Source organism: Podarcis raffonei, chromosome 8 (genome assembly GCF_027172205.1).
Source record: "Podarcis raffonei isolate rPodRaf1 chromosome 8, rPodRaf1.pri, whole genome shotgun sequence".
NCBI lineage: Eukaryota > Metazoa > Chordata > Lepidosauria > Squamata > Lacertidae > Podarcis > Podarcis raffonei.
In genome coordinates, this window is record NC_070609.1 from 33,962,374 (window position 1) to 33,976,536 (window position 14,163).

The 14,163-nt window shown below is 43.7% G+C and overlaps 1 protein-coding gene across 1 annotated transcript in view; it reads left to right on the plus strand.

The window, feature by feature from the left end:
- Window positions 1-13,759, plus strand: part of KPNA6 (karyopherin subunit alpha 6) — a 29,741-nt gene extending 15,982 nt beyond the window's left edge. The window contains exons 5-14 of the mRNA XM_053399115.1: window positions 1,759-1,853; window positions 2,500-2,631; window positions 3,550-3,638; window positions 5,577-5,676; window positions 6,297-6,460; window positions 7,070-7,148; window positions 7,474-7,599; window positions 9,161-9,288; window positions 10,999-11,177; window positions 11,846-13,759. Of these exons, the coding sequence (XP_053255090.1) occupies window positions 1,759-1,853; window positions 2,500-2,631; window positions 3,550-3,638; window positions 5,577-5,676; window positions 6,297-6,460; window positions 7,070-7,148; window positions 7,474-7,599; window positions 9,161-9,288; window positions 10,999-11,177; window positions 11,846-12,033 (1,280 nt within the window). The 3' untranslated portion in view covers window positions 12,034-13,759. The remainder of the gene's footprint in view (window positions 1-1,758; window positions 1,854-2,499; window positions 2,632-3,549; window positions 3,639-5,576; window positions 5,677-6,296; window positions 6,461-7,069; window positions 7,149-7,473; window positions 7,600-9,160; window positions 9,289-10,998; window positions 11,178-11,845) is intronic.
- Window positions 13,760-14,163: the final 404 nt, after the last annotated feature.

Sequence of the window (14,163 nt, forward strand, 5' to 3'; positions counted from 1 at the left end):
GGATCAATTGATGAAAATGTCAACCTTGTGAGTGGCAGCTGTGAAAAAGTCAAGTTCCATTTTAATGATCCTTAGGAAAGGGATTGAAAATAAAAGTGACAATGTCCTAATGCTGTTATACAAATCTTATGGTGTGACTGTACTTGGCATACTGTATACAATTCTGGTTGTCTCACCTCAGAAAGGATATTGTAGAGCTAGAAAAGTTTGCGAAAAGAGCAACCCTGATTTCCAGTGAGGAAAGGTTGCAGCATTTGTGGCTTCTTAATGTAGAGAAAAGATGAGCAAGGAGTGATATGAGAGGTCTGTAGACCTATGCATGGTGTAGAGAAAGTGGGTAGAAAAGTGAGTTTTTTGCTGTCTTTCATAACATTAAAATCTTGACCATTCAATGAAGCTGAATGTTGAATGATTAAGGGGTGTGAGTCATTGAGAGAAAGTACCTATCCACATAGTGCATAATTAAATTGTGGGATCTGTTTCATATCTTGATAGCTTTAAAAGAGGATTAGACAAATTCATGGAGGATAAAACTATGTTCTGTCTCTAGAATACCTCTGTTTATCAGTTCCTGGGAATAGCAAGTGAGGAGAGAGTGCTATTGCACCAGTGTCTTGCTTGCAAGATTCCCATAGGTTTTCCACTGCCACTTGGAGAACATGATGCTGGACTATATGGGCTCTTCTGACGTTCTTATGCTATATTCTTAATGCAACGGCCATTTTAATTTAGAATATTAGAGTCTTGAAAATACGGATGGCCTGGTGGTGGTGAGATTTCTGACCTTGAGCTCTATGTTGTCCACCACATGCAGGAGCTAGGTGCTTGTCAATACACAATCTTTCCTTGCCCCAGGTGTAGCCTTCATTGAATGCTGAGAACCTCAGCTGTCGGAACAAATATCTTGCCTTCCTGTCAGTGATGGAAACCGATAAAAAGGGCATCTGTGCTTATTGATGTTAAATTCTCGAGAATAATCTTTTGGAGAATATTCTCGAATATTCACTATTAATGAGAATATTAGAGAATTTTCATTTAAAATGGAGAATATTCATTTTAATGCATTGAAAATGATATAATACATATGACTTGCTAAAAAAATCTTCCTTAGCACATTATGCTGCTTGCTCTGCCAAAATATCTTATACATTATTTGGTACACTTGCTGATATTTTGAGATCAGTGAACTTGCTACCTTGAATTTGTTCATCTCGTGATAAATGAATGCCATTATACTTGGGATGAAGGATATTTGCAGCAAAGTGAATTGGCTGCAATGCCATTTCTTTTCTTAACTGCCACTTTCAGCTGCTTCTCTTCTTGCTGAAAGACATCACTTTTTCAAAGTGATCTTCTAGTTCTTTAAATGACTCAACCACCCTACTTAACCTTGGGGTGTCTGATTCTAATAATGTTATCCATTTCACTATTGGAGCAATAAGGTCATGAAATTTTAGTACTCTTAGCCAACATACTGCCTCATCTAGTATCAGGGACTGTATATGATTTGATAAAATATCTTCCACTTCTTCTTTTACAGCCAAAGCCTTTAAAGCATACTTTGTGTTCGACAAACTCTTAAGGCAAAACTGAAGAGAGCTGTGGAGAATATTCTCCCGAGAATTTTCTACCAGAGAATATTCTCACCTCACATCACTATCTGTGCTAACTGCTTACAAACTACGTGCCTAAGTGCTATTTTAGCATACCGTGGAGAAAAAAGTATGTGTTAACAGTAGTCTTTCCCCCTCTGTTTAGAGCCCAATCCTCCAATAGATGAAGTGATCAATACTCAGGGTGTGGTGGACAGGTTTGTGGAGTTCCTCAAAAAAAGTGAAAACTGCACATTGCAGGTAAGTGAGAATGAGATTCCTTTGCATTTGGTGTTCAGTGCTATCAACAAGGTTGTCATCTGTTTCTCTGGAAATTAAATTGGCCCCTTGTCACTCTTAGTGTTTGTGCCTTTGCATGGGGTTGTTTGTGACTGTAGCCACGACTGTGGTCTGACTTCCTTCCCACCAAACGTTAAGCGTCCGCCCACAAACCTATAACATAAAAGCTCACTTACATGATGTGATGATGTCCATAGACTTTGGTTCTGTTGTTTGACTACCTTTCATTTCCCCCACGGTCCCAGACACAGCATCAATCTGGGGCATGTTGGGGAAAAGAAAACGGAGGCTGTGCTCTCTCAGATTAAAGTTAATTAAAATTTAAAAAGTTAAGAGTGATGCTTTAGATTTTGTGGCGTGCGAATTGTAATACAATAAAATACAAAATTAGAAATAACAGAAGCAATAAAAAAGACAATTAAAAATCACTCAGCATCTCGCACAGCTCATTGCAATTTCTCTAACAGGCAGAAAAACCATTAAGTGGTCCACTATGTCCATTAATGATTTTCAAGTGTCTGGGGTGGGAAGTTTGGGGGCCACTGCTCTGTTGAACAGTGTACTTCTGTTGGAGACTTTCTTTAATTGGTTGCTTGTTACTTTTCAGTTTGAAGCTGCATGGGCATTAACAAACATTGCCTCGGGCACTTCACTACAAACCAAAATAGTAATAGAAGCTGGAGCAGTTCCGATCTTCATTGAATTGTTGAGCTCTGATTTTGAAGATGTCCAAGAGCAGGTAAGGTGTTTTCAGGGAGAGCTTTTGGCTTAGCTGTGGGAGAGCAGTTCCAAATAATTTCTTTGCTGCAAAGCTTTTATGATAGAAAAACTGGCTGTTTCCTGTTGCTTGTGAAGCCCCTACCCTGCCTCTTCAGTCATTGACAAAGCTGCAGTGATGTCACAGAAAGCTCAAGGACTGTCTTTCCCTGTATGAACTGACCCAGACCCTGCAGTCAATATCTGATATCATTCTTCATGTGCACCCTCCACGGGAAGCCCAGAGACTGGCAACACAAGAATGGGACTTTTCTGTGGTGGCTCCCCATTTGTGGAATGCTTTTTCCAGGGAGGCTTGCCAGGTGCCTTAGTTACATATCATTAGCATTCCTTTTCAACCAGGCCTTGGGCTGTTAATCAATCTATGGCCTTTTAATGCGGTGTGTGTTTGTGTGTGTGTAAACTGCCTTGTGGTCTCTTGATGAAGGGTGGTATATAAATTTAATAAATAGTAATAACAAAAGCATCCTGACTGCTCAGAGCAGTGGGCAGGGCCTGTGGTGGCATTGGTGCTTTGTAGGCATGCTCAAGAGCAGTTGGCAAGAACGGGAATGGGGCAGCAAGGGAACATAGGAGCTTGAATCACTGTGGGTCAATGATTCAAAGTAGGGAGAGCAAGATCAGAATGCTAGGGATGCATTTTACACTGATTTCAACCAAACATTTGGCAGTAGCTCCCTACAGCAGTTAACAGCTGCCCACATTGGTGTGTGCAGAAACTCTCAGGAAAAAAAGCTTTGCTACGTTTTAATTGCAAAAATGACAAATAGCTGAAAGTTGCCACAAGTTATTGGATTCTTTGAGGGGGGCCAGGGATTCCTGCTCCACCATTCCCTCTCCATTCAATGACTGAGTGCTGAAGCTCCTGTTCTTCTTCCAGGCTGTTTGGGCACTGGGGAACATTGCTGGAGACAGTTCTGCCTGCCGTGATTACGTCCTCAACTGTGGCATCCTCCCTCCCTTGTTGTTGTGAGTAGCTGTTGCATGAAACTCCGACTTCGGGTGCTCCTTGGCAATGCGTGTGTGCGTGTGTTCCTTTGTTTCCATTCTACAGCCATGGACGTAAAGATTTTGTTAGGTGGCATGAAACTGCCCTGGGAAGACCCAGTGGGATTTTTCTCTTAGAATCATAGAATCATAGAGTTGGAAGAGACCACAAGGGCCATCGAGTCCAACCCCCTGCCAAGCAGGAAACACCATCAGAGCACTCCTGACATATGGTTGTCAAGCCTCTGCTTAAAGACCTCCAAAGAAGGAGACTCCACCACACTCCTTGGCAGCAAATTCCACTGTTGAACAGCACTTACTGTCAGGAAGTTCTTCCTAATGTTTAGGTGGGATCAAATTGAGTAGGATCAAATTGAGTAGGATCTTGAGTAGGATCAAATTGATCACCATATTTGGAGTCTGGAGGAGACTTCTCCCCAGACCAGACTGGCTAGAGGTCCAGGATGGAGACTCATTTTTCTTAGTAACACGCAGCTTATCACTCCAATAACTTTAAACAAGCCTGTAGGTATTTTTGGTGTGACCCACCTTGTGAGGGCCAGATTGCAAGAAGCCCATGGTGGTTTAGCATGATGCTAGTGATGTGGCTCACCTGAGGAGGGATGCGTGGGAAAGATCTCTGCTCAGGGAAGAATGTGCAAGGCCTTCCTTCCTTCCTGATAATGAAGGAAGATGGAATGGTGGATGAAGATCAGAACGTGGATGAGAGCCAGTTTTATATTGTGAACCGCCCTGAGCTCTAAGGGTGGTATACAATTTTTTAAAATGAATGAATGAATGAATAACTAAATAGATAGGTTAAGACTAGGACCTGGGAGACAAGGTTTCAAACCCCCACTCATCCCTCAGTGACCTTGGGTCATTCACACTCTTGGCCTAACCTATCTCACAGGACTGTTATGAGACTAAAATGGGGGAGGAGGAAAACTTTATATCCCACCTTGAGCTCCTTGAAGGAAAGGTGGGATATAAATGTAATAAACAAGCATGTTTAGTTGAGCAACAGAGAGGCTAAGACATTCAGGTTTCCACTTGGTCATTTAAATTTGCTAGGTGACATAAGAGCAGTCCTACTGGATCAAGCCAAACACATCTCCAGTGTTCTGTTCTCACAATGATCATCCAGATGCTTATGGGAACCCCTCAACCAGAACAGACCATGATCCAGTTCTCTCAGCCTAAGCAATCTCTCCTAAGTCATGGTTGGGGAATCTCCAGCCCATGGGACAAATGTGGCCTGGCACAGTTTGCAGTTTGGCTCGCAAGATGGTCCTCCCTCCCCCCACTCCCAAGTCTTGCTTATTTGCCCCCCACCTGATGTCACATATGATGCTGGTGTGGGGCAGATAGAGATGTGGCTGGGTCTGCTGTGTGGTAGACTTTACTGCGGGGAACTCAATCACATAGCTGGTCCCTGCAGAAAGCAGCTTTGCCAGCCCTGTACTCAGCACTTTGCAAAGCCCCTTGCACTGCAGTTCCCAAGTGTTTGACAGCTAGCTAGCTGCAAGATAGTTGGGTGGGATAGCCCACCTGTCAGTCACAAATAGGATACCCCACATAAGCTGCCCTGAGTAGGTGGGAGAAAAGGCAGGATAAAACTTGATGTTGCGGAATAAGATGTATCTTGAAAGTGTTCATGGTGGCATCATAGGCATTTTGGGTTGAGGTAACCCAGCTTTCCTTTAAACAGACCAGAAAGGTCTGGGTGTGTTTCAGATTCTCCTTTTCTACTTTTGCAGTTCAGCTTGAATTCAAGCTGTCGCTGAAAGGAAAAGGACTTAAGGATTAGAAGAGTTTTAACTGATAAAAATGATGACTGTAAGAACAAACAATCGTAATCTCTAGATTTATATTTAGCAATGTAATATTTATATAAAGTATAATTTGCCTGTTTTCCAGACTCCTCACAAAATCCACCAGGTTGACAATGACACGAAATGCTGTCTGGGCCTTGTCAAACTTGTGCAGAGGGAAAAACCCACCCCCTGAATTTGAGAAGGTGAGATATAAAAGTGTGGCCTCTGCCCTGGCACCTTCCACAGAATGTTGTCGTAGAACTCTAGACTATACTATTTGAAGTAGATGCCCACAACCACACTCCACCCACATGCTTCATCTTTTGTAATGTGTGGGGCCAAAAAGTCTAACCCTGTAGTAGTAAGAAACTACTGCATCTGGAAGAAAGTTTCAGGGTTGGCCCTTGGCAAAAATATCCACTGCTAACCCTGGGTTGTGTATGAAGTAATGAGCATGCCAGAAATAGCCCACCATGAGCTTCTTCTACATGGACATCTCATTGTGACACTGCTGTGCTCTCCAGTAGGCAGACTGATTGTGAGCAACAGCCCCAAGCCAGGGTAAGGGAAATGGGGGGGGGGGCGGATTTGTAGCTCGGGCCATTGGTTGAAACAATCCCTCCCCGCCTTCCCAAAATGGATTTTTATGTTATGAGTCAAGTTGGACAAGAGTTTGGTCTTGCAATTGACAGGCATTCAGGCATTCTCCTTCAATGCTTGCAACTTGTCCTGGTCCCCAACCCCAATTTGTCATGGGCTTATTTGTCATTCTGCCTCTTTTGGGATCTTACTATCTTTCCCTTACACTTGTGCTTCTTGGTAGGTGTCATCGTGTTTGCCAGTCTTGTCACGCTTACTCTTCAGCAGTGACTCAGACTTGCTGGCAGATGCATGCTGGGCCCTCTCCTACCTGTCGGATGGCCCCAATGAGAAAATCCAGGCTGTAATAGATTCAGGGGTGTGTCGGCGACTGGTGGAACTGCTGATGTAAGTGTCCAGCCTCTGAAGGATGTTGGTGTGTGTGTGTGTAATGACAGAGTTGCCTCCCCTCTCTAGCTGGGATTCATAGGAGGACATATCTCTTACATGATAGGGATATGTGTGTCACAATTTTAGCCACATGTTGGCCTGAGAGAAATGTTGGCACCCTTTGGAAGTTTTACAAAAACAGCATATGGAATTAATATTGACCGTTATTATGGATAGAGTGGCTTCCATTCATCAGAAGGGGGATAATGTTAATGTACATTATAGGTACTGAGACCTTCTAACATAGGAAGCATGGAATGGCACCAGCCCCTGCATATGTGTGTGCGCACACACTGGATTTAAAATGGAATAAATAGGTGGGATAATGTGAACAGCACCATAATTTTTCTTTGGGTTTGTTGTTTTTTTACACACAATTAAGTGGCGCATAAATCTTACGAAATAAATAAAATAAAGTAGATGTCTTAAGTAGGGCAGAAGTACCACACTCAAAGTGGTAGAGCATTGCCAGTGCCAAGAGGAGTGAAGCACTGAGATAGGGACTGGGGTGTTCCTTCTGCTGGGTAATAAGGTGGGCATCTTTTCCTTTTCTTCTTCTCCTGGCAGGCACAGTGATTACAAGGTGGCCTCCCCAGCTTTGCGAGCTGTTGGCAACATTGTGACGGGGGATGATATCCAGACCCAGGTGACGTTGGGAATAAGAGTTAAATGCGGCCACCCCAAATTCAGGATACGGGAACCTACAACCACTGCAGAGGGCTGGTTCTGGAAGATGCATTTCTGTTAGGCTTTTAGGAGAAGATGTGAAAATGTCATCAAAGCAAACACTGGCTTCATTGGGGGGGAGGGCGGATTTGCAGTCATCCAGGGAAAGGCGGATTGTTTCTTGCCACTGTGAATTGTAACAAAAACAGAGACTTCAGGATAGCTAGAGAGCAAGAGCTTGGTGCTCTTCTTTTGGGTAGGAGCAGCTCTCTCTAACAAGCGCCTCTTCAACTTCCCCTTTTCAGGTGATCCTGAATTGCTCAGCTTTGCCTTGTCTCCTTCATCTACTCAGCAGCTCCAAAGAGTCTATCCGGAAAGAAGCTTGCTGGACGATCTCCAACGTAACAGCGGGGAACAGCGCTCAGATACAGGTACAGCTTCCTTTGACTCAAAGGGCAGCAGACCTTTTGGGTCTTTTACTGTGGTAATGTAATGGGAGAGATGGCATGGGAGGGGCATACATAATTGGCTATTTCTCAAGCAGTCTCCCTGTTGGGTACCTGGGTGCTGATGCAATAACAGTGCCAGCACTGCATTTGTGGTCAGCCCTTGGGGCAAGGGGATCCTCTCCTCCTTGTCGCCACTACTGCTTGTTCACCTACCTGCTTTCAGGGAGAGGGTGTGCAGGTGGCAGTGGCAAGGTGGATCAGGGCCAGAAAGCTGTAGCAGTTGACAGCAAGCCTTAGCAGGTGTCTGAGAAAGCCAGCCCTGGGTTGTGGCAGCCATACTGCTATGGTACTTTACAGTACAAGTTTGGGGATACTGCAGGGAGGGGAAAGCTGTTCGGTGGGAGATTTATATTAATCTTGCTCCTACAACTTTTACAAATTGTAAGGATGGAAATAAGTAGGCAGTTTCTTTCTGCTAAAGCAAAAATACTTTGGAATGTGAAAGCTTCTTCAAAAGAATGAAATTCTTCTGGATCATGCAGATGTACAAGCCTGCCTGCCTGCTTTTGGATTGCATCTCCTAAGTAGAAGTGTTCTGAGACTTGTTCTCCTTGAATAATACTGCAGAAATGATAGTAGTCAAAGCAAACAAAATGCTGTTGGCTGCATGGCTCGGACAATGACTGATGTTCATAAGGAATTGTAGCATTTTTTGAAGGTAGCGAATGATTTCTACAGCAATCACCTGCAGCAGGATCTGTTTTCCCCCTCAGAATATATACTCCCCAAATTGCATCTTAATTCATTTGAGATACCCGGAAACCTTCCATCACATGCTTTCCCGATCATTTGACCTGAAACCAAATGCTCCTTTTTAAAAGATGGGTTTGCAAAGCCTGTAGCAGATATTGAATAGCTACCTTCTGAGTCAAGTGTGGGGAACTTGGTGCTTTCCAGATGTTGGTGAAGTACAATTCCCATCCCTAGCCATGGGCCATGTTTACTGGGGCTGATGGGGGATGTAGTTCAGCAATATCTGGAGGTTCCCCACACACCAACTCAAAGTATTAAAGCCCCCAAAACTTAATGAAATGACATCTGAGGTTCTCCAGAATTTCTTGCTAGCTAGAATTTTTGAAAGCCTGAATCTAAAGAGGTGTGGGACTTGTTTGTTGAGTGCCAGCGAGAACCTAATTTTCTGAAACAGCCCCAGCTCCCTTTCCATCCTCCCTTCCTTTGCCATGTGGCAAACTGTTGTTGGAAACTCCTCTTACTTTCCAACAGTAGCTAGTGATAACTGCACAAAGGGCAGTGGTTTAAAGAAAGTTATCTTGACAACACTGCCAGGCTGCTATAAGGAAAGCTTTGCCTGAGCCTAAGCAAATCTAGGGAAGAGAAATCAGCCAGAATCCAGTTTGGGGAGAGTGAGCCCATAGAAAGGGAGGCTGATGGAATGATTGAACTTCCCCATCAATACGGATGGCAGGAGTTCCTTCTTGCAGGAGAAGGACTCACTGTTCTCTTTTTCACGTTCCTCCTGCAGGCAGTCATAGATGCCAACATTTTCCCAGTGCTGATCGAGATCTTGCAGAAGGCTGAATTTCGCACAAGAAAAGAAGCTGCTTGGGCAATCACAAATGCAACATCGGGAGGAACCCCAGAGCAGATCAAGTAGGTTGAGGCTGTTCTCATTTTGCAAAGTCTTTCCAGTTGGCTCCCCTCTCTCTTTGTATCACAGTGTTTTCATTCCCAGCAGTTCCAGAAGAAGAAGAAGTTCCAGAAGAACTGCTGGGAAGGGATGGGTTAGGATACATCGTGCCTAGTCTTGACCTGGCATTTATGGTCTTTGGCCAAATAAGTTGGGTAGAAAGAGGAGTTCTGCAGTTAGGTTGGGCTGCCTTTTATTTTATTTTGTGTTGTTTTATTTTTTAAAGAATATGGAAGAACTGGTTAAATTGTGGAGGAAGTCAGGAATGGATTGTTGAGAGACTTAAGAATTGGTCAGAAAGAGACACTATTTGTGGTAGGAAGAATGAGTGACATGTAACTCCCTCCCCCCACTTCTTGCTCTCATGAGAAAGAATGACCAGGTGCAGGCTAGGAGCATGGACAAGAGGAGAGCTCTCTCTCACTCCACACACCCTATTTCTTTATAGTTAACAGAAACTGATTATCACAACAATAGACAATTGGTACAAAACAGTTTGGGAAACAGCATCCTTGAGAGAGTAACAAATAAACTATAGTTAACATATGGACAGATCAAGAAAGATGGCTTTGCCCCAATGTGGTTTAATTTCACAACATATGCCAGTATTCCAGAAAATGAATGACCCTCCCCATCAGCATTTTAGCCCAATCTAGTTGATGAATTATTATCTTCACTCTCAACCCGCCTCCCATGTTCATCAATGACTATCACTCATACTTAATCTAAGCACAACTGCAAGAACTCCCGATTTGGTGTCTAGCTGTGTGATGCTGAATGTTATCTGTTAACTCTGTTCTATTCTGTTTCACCTTTGTTTTTGTTTAAACCAATTCCTGAACCGATAACTTGTACATTGACCACTAATAATGCACCATATGTTGTAGATATTACTGCAAATTTATTGTGCTACAAATCCATGAGAAGATGTGGTCTATTTATTTGTATCATTTATTATTCCTATGAGCCTTGTTTATAAAACCCAATTTAAAATTATTCAAAACAACAACAAACAAACACCAGAAACTGATGATCATCAGTATTACTGGTGAGACAAGGGCATATTTCCCACAGTGTATGCGGATTTCATTGCCTCAGACGGTTAAATTGCTACATTTTTCATTAGAACAAAGGGCTTCTTTTAAAAAAGTATTAATTCACAGCAGGTAAGTCTGATTAGTGCAGCATCCTTGTTCAGAGCACTGTAAGCTTTCTGTTGGTTTGCAAGCACTTCCCTGGGGGTTTGGAGGGAGGGGGAGGTAATAGAATGTAGATCAAAATGTACATGTCTAAAAACAGAGTAGCACAACTTGGCAACCAGGACATACTTTTTCTGTTACTTTCAGCACTTTAACTTCAGCTGAAGCTTGCGGGTTTTTAAACCCTGGAATCTTCCAAGACTTGCATCTCAAAGCTTACCTAAAGTTTCTCCTGAACGTGGGCAGAGTACCATTCTCACATCTTTTGCCATAACCCAGCCCTTTTGTATGAGAACATGGTGGGGCGGAAGGGCATGTATTCCAAGCAAGCTTGAGTTACTTACCTTCCCGCCCCCGCCCCCCACTTGAAACAGTGACATAAATTTGACCTGAACGTCAGTCAGTAACGTCTGCCTGTTTTGGTTTGGTTTCAAACATAGGTGAAGTTCTGAGCATTTGTGTTCCCTTTCTCAGGTATTTAGTCAATCTTGGCTGCATCAAGCCCCTGTGTGACCTTCTGACTGTCATGGACTCCAAGATCGTTCAAGTGGCCCTGAATGGCCTGGAGAACATTTTGCGACTGGGTGAACAGGAGGCCAAGCAGAATGGCTCTGGCATCAACCCCTATTGCAGCCTCATTGAGGAAGCTTATGGTGAGTTGGCTAGTCTGCATCTTGAAACTCTTTCCCTGAGGCAACTTAATAAGTATACCCTCATTTGCAAACACTTCCCAATAAATTGTCAGTGATTCTTCCTTCACATCCTCACACATACCTGCATGTGACCTATGCTCCTCCATCTCCACCAGCCTCAGCCACCTGCAAGTCCTTCCTCTTTCTTTCTTTCTTTCTTTCTTTCTTTCTTTCTTTCTTTCTTTCTGCTCTCTTAATGGCCAGAACCGCCTCCCAGACTCACTGGTGTGATGGAAGCTCTCAACTTCCTCAAAGGTCCACCTTTTCCTTCCACTTTTTGGCATACCTCCTTAGTCCTCCCCAAACCCTGCCACAACCTTTGCCAACCTTCAGCTGTTTGGGACTACAGCTCCCATCCGACAAACAAGATTCGAGCACAAGACCACGCTCTCCTCCTCCTGTGGTTTCCAGCAGCTAGTATTTAGAAGCATTACTGCCTCTGAGCATGAGGGCGGAATTATGGACAGCTGTCGCCTCCATAAATTTGTCCTGTCCTCTTTTAAAGCCATCCAGGTTGGTGGCCATCAGTTCCTCCTGTGGGAGTGAGTTCCATAGTTGTAGCTATAGCATAGCACCAGGTGGTGGAGCTGTGTATGCATAATAACAAGGACAATGTGTTTCTCCTCCAGGCTTGGATAAAATAGAGTTTCTCCAGAGCCATGAAAACCAAGAGATCTACCAGAAAGCCTTTGATCTGATTGAGCACTACTTTGGCATCGATGACGACGACTCCACTTTGGCTCCCCAGGTAGACGAGGCCCAGCAGCAGTTTATATTCCAGCAACCAGAGGCCCCCATGGAAGGCTTCCAGCTATAACATGTGTGCAGAGTGGGGGAAGGGGGGAGAACATCGTAACTTTGTTGGAAAGTTAACTGCAGAGAGCCTTCACACCCCCAGCCGTGTTCTCTTCTCAGCCAAACAAAAGGCTGCAAAGTGCCCACTCCACCTGTTACAAAACAGCTTTCTCCTTCACTGACACATGGCAGCAGTACTTCGCGCTCATGAAGAAGAAGAAGCAGAAGAAGAGAGATTCTTACACACAATACATTTTTTTTCTTTTTGCTGCTGCACATGTGTGTCAAAAAAGCAGGTGCTGAGGTGGATGAAAGTGGAGGTGTAAATCAGTTACACCTTCTAGTGTGTGGTTTTCCTCTGGGGTTTTTTGTGTTGGTTTTTCCTCAAATGTGTATCTTCATTTGGGTACTTGAGAGATGACTTTTTTCCAGTGGGAGAAGGCAAAATAACTTAGATCACAACCAAGGAATTTAATCCTGGATGCTTGGGTTCAACTATTTAAAAAAAAATTCTTTTTTGCACATCTTGATTTTTATTAAAGACTCTTGATTGATCTGCCAAAAGCAGCACTTTGGCCCTCATTGTTCTGTGTCCCCCCGCCCCCCGAAACCCTCTTGCCAAACAGCACCTTTTCAAGGGATTTGGGCCAAGTTACTGCTGCTCCTGCCCCCTCCGCAAAAATATTCCTGTACCCAGATGCAGGAAAAGTTGGACAGCCCCATCCCACCAGGCATCGGAAAGACTGTCCTTCATGGAGGGATTCTTTTCTGAACTGCTTCAGAATTCAAACAGTGCAGCAGTTCCCACTGTCTCCGGAAGGCCCAGTCTAAGGAAGAGGAAGAGGCCTAGGTTAAAAGGACTCAAAGCACAGCTAACCATGAAGGTGGGCTTCTCTTACATTTGCTACTGACTGAAGTGTTGAACTGGTGGAGGAAACCTCATCCTGCATCTTTACTTGAAGAAAAATTTCAAACCTTATTGAAGCCTTTTGGTTCCATGTCATTTATTTTGAAAGGAATTCTTTCCCTTTTTTGGGGTCTTGGCTGGCTGGGGTGGGGACAAACCTGACATGTTTCCTGGAGCAGGTCTTGCGCCTGCACTGCACTTGGTGCACAATCTGCTCTCAGCTCAAAGAGTCACGTGGCCTGTGTTTTCTCAGAATTACCTCCTGCTCAACTGTGTCGTATACATTCTACTTCAAAATGAAGAAGAGAAAGCTCTGTATTTTTTATATATTATATATACACGTAGATATTTGTCTAATTTGGTCTCCAGAGGGGGGGAACTATAATTCTTCTAAGGTATATATTAGGATACTGTGTGGCAGGCCTGCCTAGGAACACATGGCCATGAAAACCTCTTTGGTTATCTTGAGTTCTCCTTCTACCTACTGTAGGAAGTGCCAGATTAGTTGAACTCCCTTTACCAGGTATAGATTACTTGGCCAAGGCAAACTATCAGCTTATTTCTGCGATGGGGAATGGCCCCTTCAGATTGCTTAAATGCTTATGGTATGCACATATCCCCTCCCCCTTTTCTTCTTCTCACTCGCCGACATTTGAATTCAGGGTTCCCAAAGCATTCAAGAAGAGAAGTTCAGGCAGGTGTGAAGCTAGATAAGAAACCTTGGGCTGCATTTTGTAATAGAGATTTGCTCTTTGTTGTTTAAAAGGAAAAAAAAAGTGAAACAAATGCCAAGGAAACTAATAAACTACATCTGTGCATTCAGTGATTGCAATCCAGATAAGACTGGAGTGAAGACTGTTTTCCTTAACATAACTAGCAATATCCAGGATCCAATGTGCAAAATGGCATGCATGCTTTTATTTGTGTCTTGCAGTGACCCTGCGAGGTAGGTTAACATCATTTTACTGTTGAAGGGGAATGGAGGCAAAGTACTCCTGACTGAGGCCACAGTGTTCTCTTGATGCAGCTGAGGCTTTGAATCTACTCGGCAGTCATAGGTGGGTCGGCACTCTTAGCTGCTGGGCAGCATTGCTTTATGCAGTTGGTGGCATAGTTTTAAAAATAAATATAATAATAATAATAATTACTGATTTTAGAGATGCTTGCATAGAGAGTATTGAATTGAAGGTCCCCACCATACAGGCATAGATCAGGGAATATAAAGGGGTGGGGGATACAGTCAGT